At 35.4% G+C, this 17,566-nt stretch overlaps 1 protein-coding gene across 5 annotated transcripts; it reads left to right on the top strand.

Moving 5' to 3' along the window:
* The first annotated feature begins 284 nt into the window (after positions 1-284).
* Positions 285-16,029, top strand: Golgin97 (Golgin 97). 5 transcript variants are annotated; one of them, XM_028306906.1, is made up of 15 exons: positions 285-516; positions 600-729; positions 1,194-1,244; positions 2,289-2,442; positions 2,885-2,943; positions 3,088-3,330; positions 3,851-4,013; positions 4,491-4,642; positions 6,010-6,156; positions 7,046-7,123; positions 11,553-11,776; positions 12,517-12,673; positions 13,023-13,178; positions 13,433-13,545; positions 14,117-16,029. In XM_028306906.1, the coding sequence occupies exons 2-15, from the start codon at positions 613-615 to the stop codon at positions 14,289-14,291; spliced, it is 1,989 nt and encodes a 662-aa protein (XP_028162707.1). In that variant the 5' UTR covers positions 285-516; positions 600-612; the 3' UTR covers positions 14,292-16,029. The 5 variants fall into 5 exon arrangements, with proteins under 5 accessions (XP_028162707.1, XP_028162708.1, XP_028162710.1 ...); XM_028306907.1 differs by lacking the exon at positions 7,046-7,123; XM_028306909.1 differs by lacking the exon at positions 3,088-3,330 and having other exon boundaries at positions 2,885-3,042.
* Positions 16,030-17,566: the final 1,537 nt, after the last annotated feature.

Raw genomic sequence — 17,566 nt, 5'->3', positions numbered from 1 at the left:
GCAAACAGTACAAAGTCCTCATTGCAGCAGTTGGAGAAATATTCAGAGAATAACATTAGAATAGTATTTTAGTGAGAAATAAATGTTATTCTCATGAAGCATTGAACGCATAGTAGGTAGGTAGTACAACAAACACTTGAATATCGTAAAACAATCATCAAGCAAGATTGCATGAATTGCCACAAAGAAAAATAAAAAATATAATAGCTGTATGGCTGTATGCCTTCGCCTTTTCTTATATTTTAAAACAGTATAAATTGTCAATGTCATTGTCAACGTCAATTTTCATTCACGTCAATCCAATCAAGTCAATTTCTCCGTTTTTTGGTGTGTGCGACGATGAATTTATAGTTTCTTCTATTATTTGAGGGGTTTCAGAATTGAGATTAGCATCGTTATTAACCGTATAATGCAGTGATGTGTGTTTTCATAAGGATATAAAGATGTTAGGCGTTGATCGACGTTTATAGTGGTTGTATTAATTGGTATTGAACTTGCTTTTACCAGCTCGAAATTGTGAGTTTATCGAACGTTATCTCGGTCATTTGCATTTAGCGAGTTGTTCTTGTTCTTGCGACACTTCTTTGTGTTGGTTACAGTTAAGTAAGCACGATGTTTGCGAGCTTGAAGAGTAAAATAAAGGAGGAGACAGGCAGTGACCTCAGCAAGCTGACTAGCAGTTGGCGAACAGGTGCTTTCCTTGGCCGTATATCTCTCAGAGATGATTCAGTGAGTATTGCGAGTGTGGCAGGATTTTTACAATATCCTGAAAGATTAAACAACTGTATTAACATACCAGTATGTACCTTTAACAATCAGAAGTACCTACTCTAGCATTTTGGTACATTTCCTTGAATTAGTATAAATAAACAATACTGCTGCAATAAAGCATATTTTGCCTGTAATGAGTAGACTCATAAGAACGAGAATGAACTAACGAAGAAGAAAATAGACAAAAAATTTCATTATTAAATAAATTCTCTAATAATATACATACCAATAACTACCTACATTAGAAATTGGAAATTAAAAATCATATTCTTTGTACTTATCCTCATTTGCTATCAAAAAATATTTATTTGTATTCAATATCAACTATTAAATGCTGGCTGCTCTCCAGAGATAACATTGTAAACAAGTTAATGTGGGAGTTAAAATAAACTGTAGATTACACAATCAAATTGTTATTTCAGTCAACAGCAAGTCCTTCAAGTTCAGGAGGACCTGGAGATTCTACATCGGATGTGAGTATAACATTTTTGAGCATTAGAATATTTTGTTATCGTCTGCATGATTTTATTTGTGTTTTTTATTACACTGTTTGCTTTGCTATCTGCGGGCGGAAAAAGATGAAACTGATTTTAATAGCATAGAATACAAGTTTTACTCTATCATTTGATAAATGTTTTATGTAGGTACTTACTTGAATACTCATGAAAGTTTTTATATTGCGCAAGTGTTAGTATTGCTCAATAAAAAATAATCCAGTGCAAACAATACTAAATAAACTTAAATGAAATCGGTTAATTAAATAAACAGCTTTGCTACCTGGTTATCAATTAATTTTATTAATTACTGAGCCACAGTCATGTTAATGATTAAGTTAATTAAGTTTTTATAATTTATATAAATTCTTGTGTTATGTATTTGACTCATTATTAGCATTGGCACAGTTTTCTTGTCTACTGATTTTGTGAAATTTTATTAAAAACCTACAGTAGTAACGGCAAATCAGTGTTACATACATACATCCTTAAGAGCATTCGAGCGTTGACTTCTGACTTCAATGTTCATAAACTCGCAATAAGTAGAATTAGCCATAAAAATTAAGAACTGTGTTAGATTTATTAAAATCTTTTTAAAAACCTCTTTACATTTGTGTGCATTGCATGTCCACAATTGCTGTTTTCAACATTGTTTATCCTGAATGCTGATTATTGGCTTGATGAATTTTGTGAAATATCTTTAGCTGTTACAAAAGCTATGTTTGTTTTTGTTATTTAACTATACTTAAGGTTTCATATCAAACTTTTACTCCTAATATGTCAGATCAATAGATTAAGGGAGTTACCCCATTACAATGCACTATACTTTGTCTTGTTAGTAAAGGGTTTTATTTATTTATTTATTTATTTAATTAGGACAACCAATAATAGGTTAATGACATTACAGACTAATTAATTATACTGCATCAATGTTGATAAAAGTAAAGGTTTCATTATGGAAATTTTATGCCTATTAGTGTCACTTGAAATAGTAATGTATTAAATGTGTTTTTTCTCTATCAGTCAATATCCCCACAACTGGAGTCATACCTTACGGAGAGAACGGGTGGGCAAGTGGATCAGACAGCTCTACACCTTGAGGCGAAGCTAAGAGAGAGAGATGCTTACTGGGAACAGAAAATAGAGGAGCTAAAACTATCTCTTTCATCAGCACAGGGTAAGAAAATCTTGCTTTAATATTTAAAGGTCAATAACCGTTAAATATTATTTCCTCAACAAATAAAGAAAAAGTAACGCACACATTATAATTGCATGCCTTTCTGCAATTAAAAAAATGCAATTATTTCAACAAACAAATTCAAGGTCTTGAGCTCACTTTTACTATTTTATCATGAAGTAAATGTTTCTGAAGATGGATGTTGTCTTCAACACAGAAAAGACTGATTCGAAAAAAAAAATACAATATGTAATTTAGTGCTTACACTACATTACACTTATTTCGGCCTCGTAAATTTAGGTCTGTCACAGAAAGATTTTCCCGCGTTTTAAAAGTCTGTGATAAAATCCTATGTTTTTACCTGGGTCTTAATTTTTTAAAGTATCTCTATTTGCGTCGTTGTACTGCACTGTTACATCATTTAGAAATATTCTTCGTTCAGGCGAAGAAGCAGCGGCGGCGCAAGCGGTGGCCCGCGCGGCGCAAGCGGAGGCAGCTAAGGCGACGACTGCGCGAGACTCCGCCGAGAGGCAGCTGGCCGAGCTGAGGGAGCGACTGGCCGCCGTCGAGCGGGCACAGGACAGGCTCGACACTGTTACTGTGAGTGATCAGTCAAGTTACAGCACTTCTTGTGCTGTGTATAAGGCGACGACTGCGCGAGACTCCGCCGAGAGGCAGCTGGCCGAGCTGAGGGAGCGACTGGCCGCCGTCGAGCGGGCACAGGACAGGCTCGACACTGTTACTGTGAGTGATCAGTCAAGTTACAGCACTTCTTGTGCTGTGTATAAGGCGACGACTGCGCGAGACTCCGCCGAGAGGCAGCTGGCCGAGCTGAGGGAGCGACTGGCCGCCGTCGAGCGGGCACAGGACAGGCTCGACACTGTTACTGTGAGTGATCAGTCAAGTTACAGCACTTCTTGTGCTGTGTATAAGGCGACGACTGCGCGAGACTCCGCCGAGAGGCAGCTGGCCGAGCTGAGGGAGCGACTGGCCGCCGTCGAGCGGGCACAGGGCAGGCTCGACACTGTTACTGTGAGTGATCATAGTACAAAAGTGTATTTGGTACAACTAGATAATTATTAAATTACAACTAAAATTGTGGGAGACTGGTAGGTCTAATGTAGGCAAAGATTGCCTGTCAGAGCACCATGCCTCCACTCCCGGTATGGAATCTGTTTGCATTAGAGCTTCATGATAATAACAGCACTGTGCTGTGATTGAATGTGCAAGAGAATCAAGTTAAAAGACGCGAGCATAATAGCTGCAAAGTTAATCTTTGTTGACATATTTTTATTTAATAGCTCAGTGGCTTAGGCATCGTAGTGCCAGTTGAATCCCTGCCTAATGTAATGATACTAAATATTATAACCTTTATCATAGTATGTGACGTCATCGTTTTTGTCATCAGGAGGAATTAGAGCAGGCCCGTCGGGAATGGGCCCGCGAGCGGGGTTCTCTAACCGCAGCATTAGGCGAGGCAGATGCAAGGGCCCGGGATTTGGCGGGTGAATTGGCGATAGTCCGGGCCGCATTGCCGCCCGAGAACCCGCATCACCACATGCACGACGATGGTGAGTTGTCCCTCTGAACATAGCAACCTTGGTTTTAGACGGACTATCACAACCTAGTTTCAGACTTTTCAAAATCCCATACAATCAGGTATGATTGGACCGACGTAAAAATTCGTAAACAAGATCTGATATGACTAGAACGTCATAGAGTTAGCGAAGATTTTTTGAATTAGGTTGTACTTATTCAAGCAGCCAATACCCTGACCAAATTACTACTACTAGAGTTAGGATGTTTTGAGTCATTGTTATAATGACATCTTTGCTGTACTTCTGTTATTATAGCTTAACTTAGTGCCTGAGTTATGAGAGCGGCACGGTAGTGTTTTTGTAACGTCAAAAGTCAGAAAACTTCAGATTTACTTCTGATTTGTATGCTCTGTCACGTCATAAATGTCAATGTCACCCCTCCCGTCCCGCTTCCATACCTCAGGCACTGACTGAGCGCTAGACCTATAGTTTAAATTAATTTTTGTATAGACAAACGCGAAGTGACTCCGTCTGGATGCGAAGACTACGACCGCGTTTGTCGCGAGCGAGCTGTGCTTACGAGACAGCTGCAAGAGGCTAAGATGGCGCTCGCCGACGTCAAAACTTCCTGGAGCGGACAGATCGCGTCCCTCGAGACACAGGTGAGGTGTACATTTGAATAAAAATTGTGTTTTTTTTTGTTATTCGCTCGAGCGTCATTTTTGCGGTAGATTATGTAGTTGGACGTAGTTGTAATAATGCTACCTCTCGTTCCAACACACCGATCCTGTCGATAGAATAACGTTTGGCCTAGCTAGTTTAGGTGTATCTCTGGAATAGTCAGGAAATAGGTATATGAACTAAATTGAAAGACAAAATGTAGACTGTCATTTATTTTAAAGATTGCATCATTTCATTAACTAAATTATGTTTAAAGTTATTTTCTTGTTTTTTATTTATGTCAAAAAAATCTTATTCCTACTGATTGTTGTTATTATGTCGCCAACACTTAAATTAATACTTCGGTTGGTACAGTCAGATAGTGAGTCCAAACTCTATGAACCTATTAAGCACAAGTAGGGCGCTATTATTTTAATGTCGCAACTGTACCATTGTTTGTTGTAGCAAATGACGCACTAAAACACATTATGGAGTTAGCGTAAACATGAATATTTTTATTTTCGCGTTCAAGTTAGGTCGGCCAAGGGCAAGTGGCTCTATACGGCTTCGGTGTTACGGTGTTAACTATTATCTTCGCTAGTACCTTATCGACGTGTCAGTAATATTGAATTTCCAATGAATATGACGTTTTTCGACTTAACTCGAATATAAAGAACGGATGTGACTATCGAATTGTGTCGCATATCTGTATTTACAATATTTATTCACCTTTTGTTTAGGTCATTAGTGAGAAGGTGTTATCTATCTCACTTAAAACAGTAAAATTGTGTCTTGTATAGGTATATTTATACATCTTTTCTTGGATCAATAATTTATATCAATGTTGTGCTAACTCAAATAGGTATGAATATGAAGTGCACGAATGCAAAAAAGTTACACTACACTACTATTTATTATACATGTGATACAATGTGAGTAAAGGATAATATGTTTATTCATATTTTAACTGTACAATGCATGGTGCATGAAACAACGGCATGGGATTTTAATGCAATTCAAAATATTGTATTGTACATAATGTATTATATCAACACACTAATGATTCAATTAATGAATAACATTTACACACTTCATAACACCCAACAACACACGAAATATAATAAGTTTTTATCAAAATTCAATGATCGCCGCCGCGCCGCCTACATAATAGCCTTGTGTAATTTAAATATAGCTATGTTAAATGGAAATTTGTTAATAATGTAAAAACTAAAATATACTTTACTAAGGTTAATTTTACTAAATAAAATCGTCTGAAACACGTATATAAATATACCAAATTGCTTTTTGTTTTAAGTTACCCGGTCGCTTATATTGCATACCGCCATTGTCATGTAAAGTTGTGACGTAGGTGGCGCGACTATCGCGCCAGGCGGGGGAAGAAGGCGCGGAGAGGCGGAGAGTGGAAATGGAGAAGAAAGAGATGCAAGATAAACTAGTCAACATGGCCGCTGAAATCGAAAAGACTAAACAGAATTTGATCAATAGTGAAGCTAAGGTAAAATACTGTTCCTTATTTTTTTCTGTCGTATTTGTATATCTGTGGTAATATTAAATTCACTGATTAATATGACTAATATCTCGGCTTCGTTATCTCTTTCGAAAGACGCTTAGATATCTGTTCTTTTTAATTTGTTGTCTATTCACTATAATTTAAAGTCTATTATTATTTGCATGTGATTCATTTCACCTACATCTCACGCATTTCAGAATATAAACAATGATTTATCGTTCTACTAACTTGGAATGCAATTCAAACTTAGTACCTACATACATGCAGCAAGTTGCAATTTATTAAACTTTTTCTGAGACTGAGATTTTTCATCGTCTTGACCATTTTGGAAGATTGGCGAATATTTTCTTAGCTTTCCATCCCATTCACAATATCTCTTTTCTATAACTGACATCTTGCAGTGCATTGTAAGCCTAGGTGTAGACCATCGATTTTTCGTCGGCCGATAGTTTAGTCGGACAGTTAATCAGTATGGGCATTGGGCATATATGGAAGTGCGCACATTACAGCGATTTGATTTTCATACAAACTAAAATCGGGCCCAACTATCGGCCGACTAAAAATTGGTGGTCTGCGCATAGGCTTTCACTTTAACCCTGTGTCCGTCTGACTCTAAGGTCTTAAATCTTTTGAAGTTTTGGCTGGGGTTTCACCCACTTGCAATTTCTGTCATTCAGGAATAGTGTATAGCTTCAGTTACAAATACCACTTAACAACTGAAGTCGCAACCGCTATAGGTATCTGCCATGACAAATAATATATTTCCTTTCGCACTGTCAAACAATAGAAGACTAGTATAGTGGGTGCTTGAATCTTTTCGCCAATGTTCCAAACTACCAACTATACCAGCGGTCTCACCCGTCGGCCCCGGCAGGTGGTGCGTTTGAACGGCGAGGTTCACTCCCTGGCTTTGGAGGTGAAGGCGCTTCGGTCCGCCGCGGGACACGCCGGCGTGAGTGCCAGCCTCTACAGCATATAGCCTAGCCTGCGGTAGTATAGGGTTGCTGGCGCGGAGATTATGGACTTTAATGACGTTGAAATACGGTTGAAAGTCCGAGTAATTGTGTTTATAAAAAAATCGAGAGAACTGTGTATTCACTTGTTATGTTTGCATTAAGATAATAAATTATAGTTATAAAATGTGGAATCATTCAATAAAGTAGATGGTTGGAGGCTGCTAAGATAAACTCACTTGATATTTCGACTCTTGAATGATAATGATGTGTCCATAATTTCTGTTGCATACAGTAAAATAATGGAAAATGTATGAAGCCTGGCAACCCTGCACGCCTATGCTATTTTGTGATGCACTAGAATACAAATAGTTTAATAGTTAGTAGTCTAGAATGGACGCTAAAGTTGAGAAGCAAATATGGCTTGCCTTGTTTTATTCTATTAGCTCTCCTTTATTTTTATCTTGTTTTTAGAATAAATTGGCAACTATTGCTTTATTTGAGGCGTTGCTTGCGTATTTGTTTCTCAAATCGAAGCAAACAATTAACACAACCCGATCAAGCTAACTGCGCATCTCGCTGGAATGCGACTTTCTCTCCTACTTACCCGCGTTCGCCCCGTCCGCGTCCGTATCAGAGCGACAATGTGACGTCACGGCTGCCAGATGCGCAGTTAATTAGATCGGTTTGTTCCTTTATTTGTTGGAATTAGATTAAACTTTAAATTATATAAAATCGAATTAGAAAATATTTTTTTATTTATATTGATTATTATTACTTAGAGATTTGGATGCAATAATTGCTTACTTTATTTTAGTATTTATTGTACTGGCTCAGAGAGTCAATTCCTTCGTGCAATAGATGGTTGTATGCGGTTAAGCCGAATGTACACTACTTTCTGATTATCTAATTATTTAATGTGTTACTTGTTGTACTATTTGGTGGTTTAACATGCGGCTTAACATTTGTGGAATGGAATATTTTTTGTATACAAATATAGATAGTTTTGTCTTATTTAGTCCTTGTTGTTTAGAATGTAAAGTTTAAATTAGATTTTTATGTTTGTTTCTTATTTTAAGTTGTAGAAAATAAATATTTTTATACGTTTCTGGTTGAAGATCTAAATTTCAACAAATGATTTAGTATACATAAGCACTTTATAAGACTTCTTGCCTCAGTTACTTAAAATATCACGGCACATAGCTTATAATATGTATACTGTCAATGTGTATTTAAAATGATGATGGCAGCAGGTTTGGTTGAGCAGACAATGTATATCAGACTTTAGAGTGTGTGCACTGAGCTTTATATTGCAATGGGATCTATTTTGATTAAACTACTTGACGGTGTCGATGTGTGCACGCTTGTATGACTGTACATCAGTAGACATGCACATTCGAAATTGGATCTTATTTGTAGACTTACAAGAGTCAAATGTGTGTGTCTACTGCGTACTTATGTTATCGCGGTAGGGTGTGCGAAGATTAAATTGATACTGAACGTCACGTGACGCCAATTCTCGGACGAAAATAATAAAGATATCGCAGTTAGTGGCATGACGACACAGGTGTGAGTGTGCCTCTGTTGACACCTTAATTGACGCGACTTTGTGATTATAAAGTAACAATTGTACATTCCGAGTGAGTAATTTTACTTATTTTACAAATATAGAGTGTTTTAATGATGTAAGTGCTAAGTACAAGTAACGATAACGTTCTGAAATGTTTGGCTGTTTTATTTTATTATTGTTTTTTATTACAACGCGCAGTTTTTGCAAAATAAAATTATTTTAAGTTCATTGTTTTTTTTATGATTCTTTTCCCTGTGTTTGCATGCTGGTGCTTATTCTATTAATAGCTTGTTTAGTTATCATGACGCATCTTTGGCATGTTGTAAGCGAATATATCAGGCGAGTTTTGATTCTTTCGTGAAGTGAAATTGTTGTTCAATCGTGCGGTAAAGTTTTCAATATAATGCCTCTCAATGTTATTGGTTTTTAAATACGATTGTTTTGCTTGATATATTCAAATGTGACTAACTTCTCTATTGGCACACGTTTGTGGTGAAAATGTAAATTTTCTCAGTTCTCAGTTATATGTATGTAGTATAATTTATTATTACTATTTTATTAAGGTAAGTGCTTTCTTGGTTTTCTCCAAACTATTGTACTTCAATTTCTAAATTATGTATGCATGGACCCAGGTCTTGTGCTTTGCATGGTTGTAGACAAATTGACATAATGATTAGGCAACTTACCTAGTTTACATATTGGTGTAATTAAGCAAATGGACGACATTAATATACCTAACTCATTGGCTAAAAATACATTCAAACTAAAAATACTAAAACTGGTTTCTTAATTATAGGAATTTATTGTGATGTCGGTAGTACTATTTCTTCTTTTGTGTAGGCAACAACTGCTTGGTAAGTTCCTTTTTGAATTCGAACTACTTTCAAGTGAAAAGATATCTGCATAGTAACAAAATATCTGCCGCACAATTTATAAGCGCAGTAAGTACCACTTACTGCATTTATGATTGTTTTGAATATTCTGAATCCTGACATCGCGATCTACAAGAATCAAAGACCCGTTTTTTTCTATCTATCTTAGAACGGAAGATACATGTTATCATAAACGCAGTAAAGAGCAGATTGTAGGTTTCTTCACATACTATGTTAGCAGTAAGAGCACATAATAACTTAATATTACGTGAATACTCGCGCTTACTTAATTTGCTACACAGTAATAGTGCAGTATGTGCCAATTACATCATTCTTATTATGTTTCTGCAATTGTTAAGTTCACCTTATACATAGTATATGTGCAGTAATTACACTTAAACACACACTGATATTATGTTTCCATAGGNCACACACACACACACACACACACACACACACACACTATTTCTCTTTCCTTTCACACTCTAATAGGTAGGTATATCAAATTTTATCGTAAAGTAACAATCACCACTGTGGTCTACTGGTAAGACTACCTATTTAGGACAGCCAATTCCTCTGTGGTTTAGGATTCCGGGTGAAGCTCGCTGATCATCCAGCAGTTTCCAACTTTCCATCAGGTCAGATGAAGGGCAAGAGCTTCCTCGTTGTGGATAAAAAATATTCTGTTCAGTTATTGTCTCTAAACGTGTTCTACGTAACGTACACTTAGTGGATTGCAAACATTAGTTAGTCCTAAGAAAGTCAAAAACATGTAACGGAATCTCCGACTTACTACTTTAGTAGAGCGATTACAGAAAATAATGGCCCATTAAGTACATGTTTTTTTGTGTTATTATGAAAGTTTAGAAAACTGCGCAGTTTTTAAAATTATTTTGGACCTATAAAAATTCTTTTTTTTTCTCATACATTTCAGTTGAAAATTTTAGAATGTTCTGCTAAAAGCATATTTTTTATGTTTCTAGCAAAAATTTTGTATCTTGCATCAAAGATAGGTAGGTGATTTTTTTTTTGAAATATCTGCAACTAATAGGGAATCTGTCAAAAAAAAGAAATCTGAGAAAAGTCAACCCAAAAAAAAGATTAAAAAAAAATTAAGCCACTAGGTCATGAAATTTGAAAAAATCACAAAATTAACGATAACTTCTAAACTACGAAAAATCGTAGAACATACATGGGGGTGAAATCGATAGGTCTAGTCCTCACCTATCACCTGCCTTCGGCTTGACACCTTACAAGAAACACCCTGTATATACATACCTAGTTTACATTTGCTTAATTACACCAATGTGTAATTAAGCAAATGGACGACATTAATATACCTAACTCATTGGCTAAAAATACATTCAAACTAAAAATACTAAAACTGGTTTCTTAATGATAGGAATTTATTGTGATGTCGGTAGTACTATTTCTTCTTTTGTGTAGGCAACAACTGCTTAATAAGTTCCTTTTTGAATTCGAACTACTTTCAAGTGAAAAGATATCTGCATAGTAACAAAATATCTACTCTGAGTATTTTAAGATTTTACAATCGTATAAAGATTTGAGAAGTTCGCGAGCTGATTATTTATAATTGATATTTAAAGATGAAAGATAATCTCGTTTATTGATATAACGACCATAATATTGCATAATTTACATAGATAACCAACATTCTTAAATTTTGTGTCGGTCAGCCACGTGCCATGTAAAAATGAAAGGCGCTCTGCATGTTGACCTCGATTCTTTTGTTATTTTACTTCAGATTTAATTCGCTCTCCGATCGGAAAAGTAATGTTAAACATTATTCAACTGTAAAATAATTTATAACAAGTCAAGTTACATTAGAAGTATCAAGTTAGAAAATATTAAAACAAGTGAAGGTATTCTAAAATTACAGACAATTGCACATCAAGCCAAACATTGTGTCATTTATGTAGTTCTAAGTTAGTTCACTGTACCAAGTTAGATGTGGCGTGATTCCAGGAAAAGACGATGGAACTAGAGAGCCGGATAGAAGCGCTGACCGCGGAGAATTTGGAGCTGTCATCGGCTTTGGAGAACGAGCGGACTCTGGTGAAGATCCTGCGTGAGAAGGTGGAGAAAGCTCACCGGAGGAACGATGAGCATCAGGCCGAGGCGTGTCGGCTCAGCGCGATGATAGCTGATATGCAGCACGACTGCGACCGCATGCAGAAGAACTACGATAAGTGAGTGAATTTTGAATATTTTGGAACATATTTTTAGTAATTAGTGATGGTCATACTTTTCTGGTCAAGTGTCTTATCAGGGGGTATTTTTTTCATTAGGTACGGTCAGAATAATTTTGTTGTGACTAATACAGGGTTGAAACGATAAATTGTTTACTGATCCTGAAAGTGCTTCAGGAGCTCTTTCAAACGGTACCAATAATATAAACTTGATGTATCCGCAAAATTCTTTGTTTCCTTACTGCATACTTACGAACTCTGCAGCAGCAAAACGATTGTCTCTAAGCTAATATTTGCAGATCTGATAGTTTGATCAAATATTATGAAGTTTACATTCTAAAGTAGGTATAACACAATTCATGAAACACCAATGTTCACAATGTTGTCACGTCTAGAATGTTTTATCGTGCAGTGTTAGTTTTTTATTTTTTAACGTATTTAGGCATAAGAAAATGTCTAAAAGCTTTTTTGCGATATTTATAGCCTATCTCTCCTTAACGAAAACTTGTTTGCTTCTGATGAAAATAACACGTCTAGTGTGTGACAGAACAACTGACCTTTGTATTTCCATAGCCATGTGAGTGCACACGAATAAACATTTAAAGAATTTAGTAAAGACAATTTCTATATGTATAAATCAATTAGAATGCGCGATATAGGATATTTACTAATACTTTTGTTTCTAACACCGTCGTCTTATAAAATTGCAAAATATTCAGTTATGACAACCTGATTTTCAGAGAGAAACGCGAGAAAGACGAGGCGTTACTACGGAACGCGCACATGTCGCAGAGCATAGAAATGAGCCAGTGCAACGTGCGCTACCAGGAGACTGAGATCACCGACCTCAAGGCAAAAGTCGTAGAGCTCGAGACGCTCATAGCACAGCATAAAGAGGTACCTTATTTAAAATTTTTTCAGGTTGTCCATTCTATCATCTATGCCAATGGATTCCTTCGTTCGTTTCAGCCCCTCATTTCTGAGTCGAACACGCAAGGAATATCCGAGCTAGGGGAGGGATTTGAAAATATTTTTACTGATTCTACTCTTTCGTCAGTTAATCAGTAATGATTAAAATTTTAATACTGGTGATTTACTATGCCAAACATCTTTATACAATTTATATTATATTTAATATACGGAATATACCTTTTAGTATTTATTTTATGAAATTGTCTTTGTCATCATCGGCTAAAACGTTTATATGGGTGTCTATTGTCTAATATATCATTTTTCCTATTTACAGAATCAAGCGGCATGTATGTTAATAAAAGAAAACGAAGAATCGCGAAAGTCAGAGATAGAAGAATTGAAAAGAAGAATGAACGAAATGGCGGAGAGCGAAAGTACACTTAAAAAGACTATACAAGACTTAGAAACTGAAATCTGTGATAAAAATAAGGTAACATTTTTCTATTCCCTTCTTTTAATTGCGTAATATTGCATAAATTATTTGTCATTTATAAAAACTGATATTTTAAATGAAATTTAGTGTTACTTACTGTTTCATTACCATGTACCTTTATCATTTTTCATGCATTTTTTTATCAACATATTGCATTTAGTTGCACCATTGTAACATTTCGTTCAATGAAGTATAAAAAATATTTAATAACTCAAAGTTTTAATTCTAAACAATCCTGTATTATGTTCCAGAAAATAAAAACCCTAGACAATCGGATAGCAGACATGAAGAAGACACTGCAGCGCGAGCTGCAGAGCAGCAAGTCAGATCTCACCACCGCCGAGGAGCAGGACATTAGTAGACGGTAAGTCTGACGAATTTATACATTTTTGCTATATTACTCTACTGTGAGTGGGTGCTATTTTTATTTAGTCTTGTAACCTTGCGCGATGGTTTCAGTGTAATTATAGTGTTGGTCTGTGCTCTTGTTTCAAATGATCATGCTCAGTTAATCACTTGTCAATAGTTATACTCGTAATGTGTCCTGTAGTACCGGTGCGGCAGTGATATCATGTGATGTAACAGAGCTGTAACGGTATACATTATCTGAAGTTGTGACAGTATAGGTCCCTACCTATTCCGAGATTTGATAATAGGGATGTTTGCTGGCTAAAAAAAAGCAAGAGTTTGAATTAGTCCGTCGGTTAATTTATCAAAAAATACTCGACACGTAATTTTAACTTTTTCAAAATAATGAAAATTTAAAGAGATAAAGCGTGCCAAAGTTCAAAGGAAGAGGCCCGTGACGTCGTGCTTAAAATTATAGCACTTTGTGACGTCATTGACGGACAAAGTTTTTTTTATGAAACTAGTCTATTGCATTGTTTGAGGAATAATAAAGTTCAATCATTAATGCTTCAAATTTCATTTTTCAGATACCTAAAACACGTGGTCCTCCGCTTCCTAACTGCGCGTGAGTTGGAAGCGCGGCAACTAACTCGAGCGCTGTCAGTTCTACTGCGTCTATCGGCGCACGAAGAAGCTTTACTACGCGCTGCGTTACCACCCCGCTCTGGATTAGCTGCCTGGCTGCCCTCCAGAAACACCTGATGCGTTACTTCTAATTTGGACCCTAGGACCAGTGGGTAAAGACTAAAGCCCTACATTTACTCAGAACACCAGTTTTTTAGTGCCACGCCCCGAAATGCGCTTTAATAGACTATATCTTGGTTTGAAGCGTGCGCCGTCTTGTAAATCTCAAATCGTTATCGTTGAAACGTCAAACGAATTCGTTGTAGCGAAGTAAGTGATAGATAAAAGCCCTAACATTTATTTGTGATTTATGCCACGTCTCGGAAGCGCTTTAATAGAATATAATTTTATTCGACGCGTATTGTAAATCTTGATCCGTGGTCCCTAAGATGGCGATTCGTTGACCATATTTCGAAGTTAGTGATAACAATAATAGTTTCCGATACAGGTTAAAATGTTGTTGAAGTAGTAACAAAAGCTTACTTAGTTTGTTACGGGTGCTTCTATAGATTTAATTTGAGGTGGATAAGGAAGCAGGAATCCTTGGTGCAGTATATCCAGCGAATTCCATACTCACATTTTGTATTGTTGTGTGTTCGTTTCCTTTGAAATCACTTAAGCAGATTCAATTAATTATAGATTTGTCAATGTCCATATTATGCTAATGATAGAAACCGTTGCAATCCAGTTCACATTACATTCTCCAAATCTCAGCTGATCCACACCGCCGGTTTTCGGCGGTTCGGCGGCTTAAATGTAAAGCGCTTTAAAGAACAATTTGTATGTATGTAATTTGTGTAAAGTAGAAAATACGACGAGTAATAGATAGTATTGAAATATTTGGCGAAAGACATTAGGTAACATGTTAAAGTGAGTGTTCCTGATATTAAGTGACATACAGTTTTTTAAAGTATTATTACAGAGTATTATATGGGCACCGTGCGTTAAGTGATGCCACATCGTGTAACAAATTGCTAGAAACAACTTTATTTGTAAGAAATTGGTTAAATTTTCACTGACTATGATTTATTTCGTAGTTGTATCTATTTATGTATCATATTTTAATGTCCATAGTTTGTTTATTCACGTTCTCCCTTGACCTTGCTGCCAGATTTTTTTATGTATTCCTCAATATTTATTTATTATGTAATAATTAACTTATCACACTAACCATCCATGGTATTTATACTGGCGGCAGCATATTCATCATGTATTGTGAAAAACAACTCAAAATCATGAACTAAATTAATTTGCGAATAATTAAGATAAGTAAAGTTGTTTAGTGAGCTTTAGGTATAGTTAGTTATAGATTTAAATCATTGTTATTGTAACCATAATTACCTATGTATTGGAAGATTTATGGAAGTTGCCTTAATAGTTGCTAGTCATTTTGGCGTGTGGTCGTTATAAATTTCGAATTTTTATTATTTTTCCTTTGTTTTTCTTAATAATCGTATATTTCTTTGAAAACTGAAAGTCTTACGTTTATTTATTTTTTGTTTAAATATGAAATTATTGTTGTAACATGGAAGGATTTGATTTTTAATGCTTTTTCTGTTGTGAAGGATAGAGGTGAAAAAACACTGCCCTATGGTACTCCACTTAAGCTGCAAATATGCTACTGACTAAGAAATAAGTAGGTAACTAAGTACATATAATAATGTTGTAACTATTTCGACGATCTGTACATAGTCTTATTTATATTAATGACCCGTCGCATTTTCAAAATAATTATGCCTAAAGATAAAAAGACAGTTTATGTAGTAATGCACTTGGGTCCTGAATGGAATGATAATACATGTTAATTTCGTTTAATGTTAATATATTATGAAACATATTCTAATCAATCAATTATTTTTGACCATGATTGGATGTTTTATATTAAATTGTATTATTTTATTTCATGTCGATCGGATGGAACTTTTTAAAATTTAGGATGAGCAACCTCTTTCATTTGTTCACTTCATTTAGGGCCAGTGTACATTGTTGGTTTGCGGTAATCAAGCAGTTGCAGCAATAATATTAATTCTAGAATATGTATGCAGCGCAGCACGGTTTGTAATATTTGTAGATAGTATTTGATAATGTTTACGCAGAGATCTGTCGATACTTGTATATGAATCTAGTCTTAGTATGTTCGATAAAATTAATATATTGCTTTACGATGAGAAAAGTTATGATATGAATTGTTTATTACGTTGATTTATTTTGTAAGCTGTAATAGAGTTTATTTATGTTTGTGTACATTCCCCTTAAATTATTATTTTAAAAGTTTCATTATGTAGTTGGATCACTTTATTTTTATTAAATGCTAATTTGACAAGAATACATTTTATTTGGAACATAATTTTTATTTTATTTTAACCAAAATACCCAACCAAAAAATCGTCATCTTTGTATTTGAAATCTACCAGGAGCGCATAATATACAAGGCGGTAGTTGTGCATTTTATTTGATAGAAAATATTTATTGTTCTAAAACGAGGAGTGCCTTTAGACTTAAAATAATTGTAAAGTACCAGGGGCGCATACATAATACACAAGGAGGTCGTTGCGCATTTACTTTGATAGAAACATCTTCAAAGGTACCAGGAGCCCATAATATACAAGGAGGTAGTTGTGCATTTAATTTGATAGAAATATCGCTCTTAAACGAGGAGTACCTTCATATAAAATTTTGAAGTACCAGGCGCGCATAAATATCAAAAGTAGTTACTGTGAATTAAACATCAATTGACGTCACATTAGTAAAATCTTTCAGATAAAGACAGCGTTATCACGGTAATAATATCATACAGTATTGTAACTTCATATAAACCGACGAAACGCGAGCTTTCCTTCGAATTTCAAATCTCGGGACGTGGTCGAAATCCAAAAGTTAGGGGTGTCGCGAATGTGCCGACCGGACGTCGATGGCCTAGTGTTGAAAATGACTAAGGTGATTGAATTTGACTGACCGTCTTGATTCAGATTTTGTATGGAAGGTGGCGTCTTTTTTTTCGCGCGGCCATCGACCAAACCTTATTTTTTTATTACAAAATAGTGTAATAAACCAAACTTACTATGACATATATACCTCTAAACTCAGTCTGAACTGAGTTACGAGCATTAGAAGTTTGATGATTTTACATACAAGCTAGTTTGATTTGAAATGAAAATTATATTGTATTTATACAGCTTTGGCCCACGACTTCGCCCGCCTGAAATTAAAGTACCAGGTCATTAAGTACCTACTCATTATGATTAGTAGATTCAAAATTATTTTATTACCTATTTTTTATTTTATTAAATCTAATAATCACAAAACAACTAAATAAAAAAAAAATACAATCACAAAACTAGATAGAAATTCTA

The sequence above is a fragment of the Ostrinia furnacalis genome, unplaced genomic scaffold, assembly GCF_004193835.3.
Source record: "Ostrinia furnacalis isolate ACB-3 unplaced genomic scaffold, ASM419383v2 OfSCF2054, whole genome shotgun sequence".
Lineage (NCBI taxonomy): Eukaryota > Metazoa > Arthropoda > Insecta > Lepidoptera > Crambidae > Ostrinia > Ostrinia furnacalis.
The sequence above is the reverse complement of the archived record's forward strand: the minus strand, read 5'-3'. Positions and strand labels throughout refer to the sequence as shown.

Coding starts and splice junctions, on each gene's coding strand:
- Golgin97 (XM_028306906.1), top strand. CDS start 613: ATGTTTGCGAGCTTGAAGAGTAAAATAAAGGAGGAGACAGGCAGTGAC. Junction 730..1,193: donor TATCTCTCAGAGATGATTCA/GTGAGTATTGCG, acceptor TTGTTATTTCAG/TCAACAGCAAGTCCTTCAAG. Junction 3,331..3,850: donor ACAGGCTCGACACTGTTACT/GTGAGTGATCAG, acceptor TTTTGTCATCAG/GAGGAATTAGAGCAGGCCCG.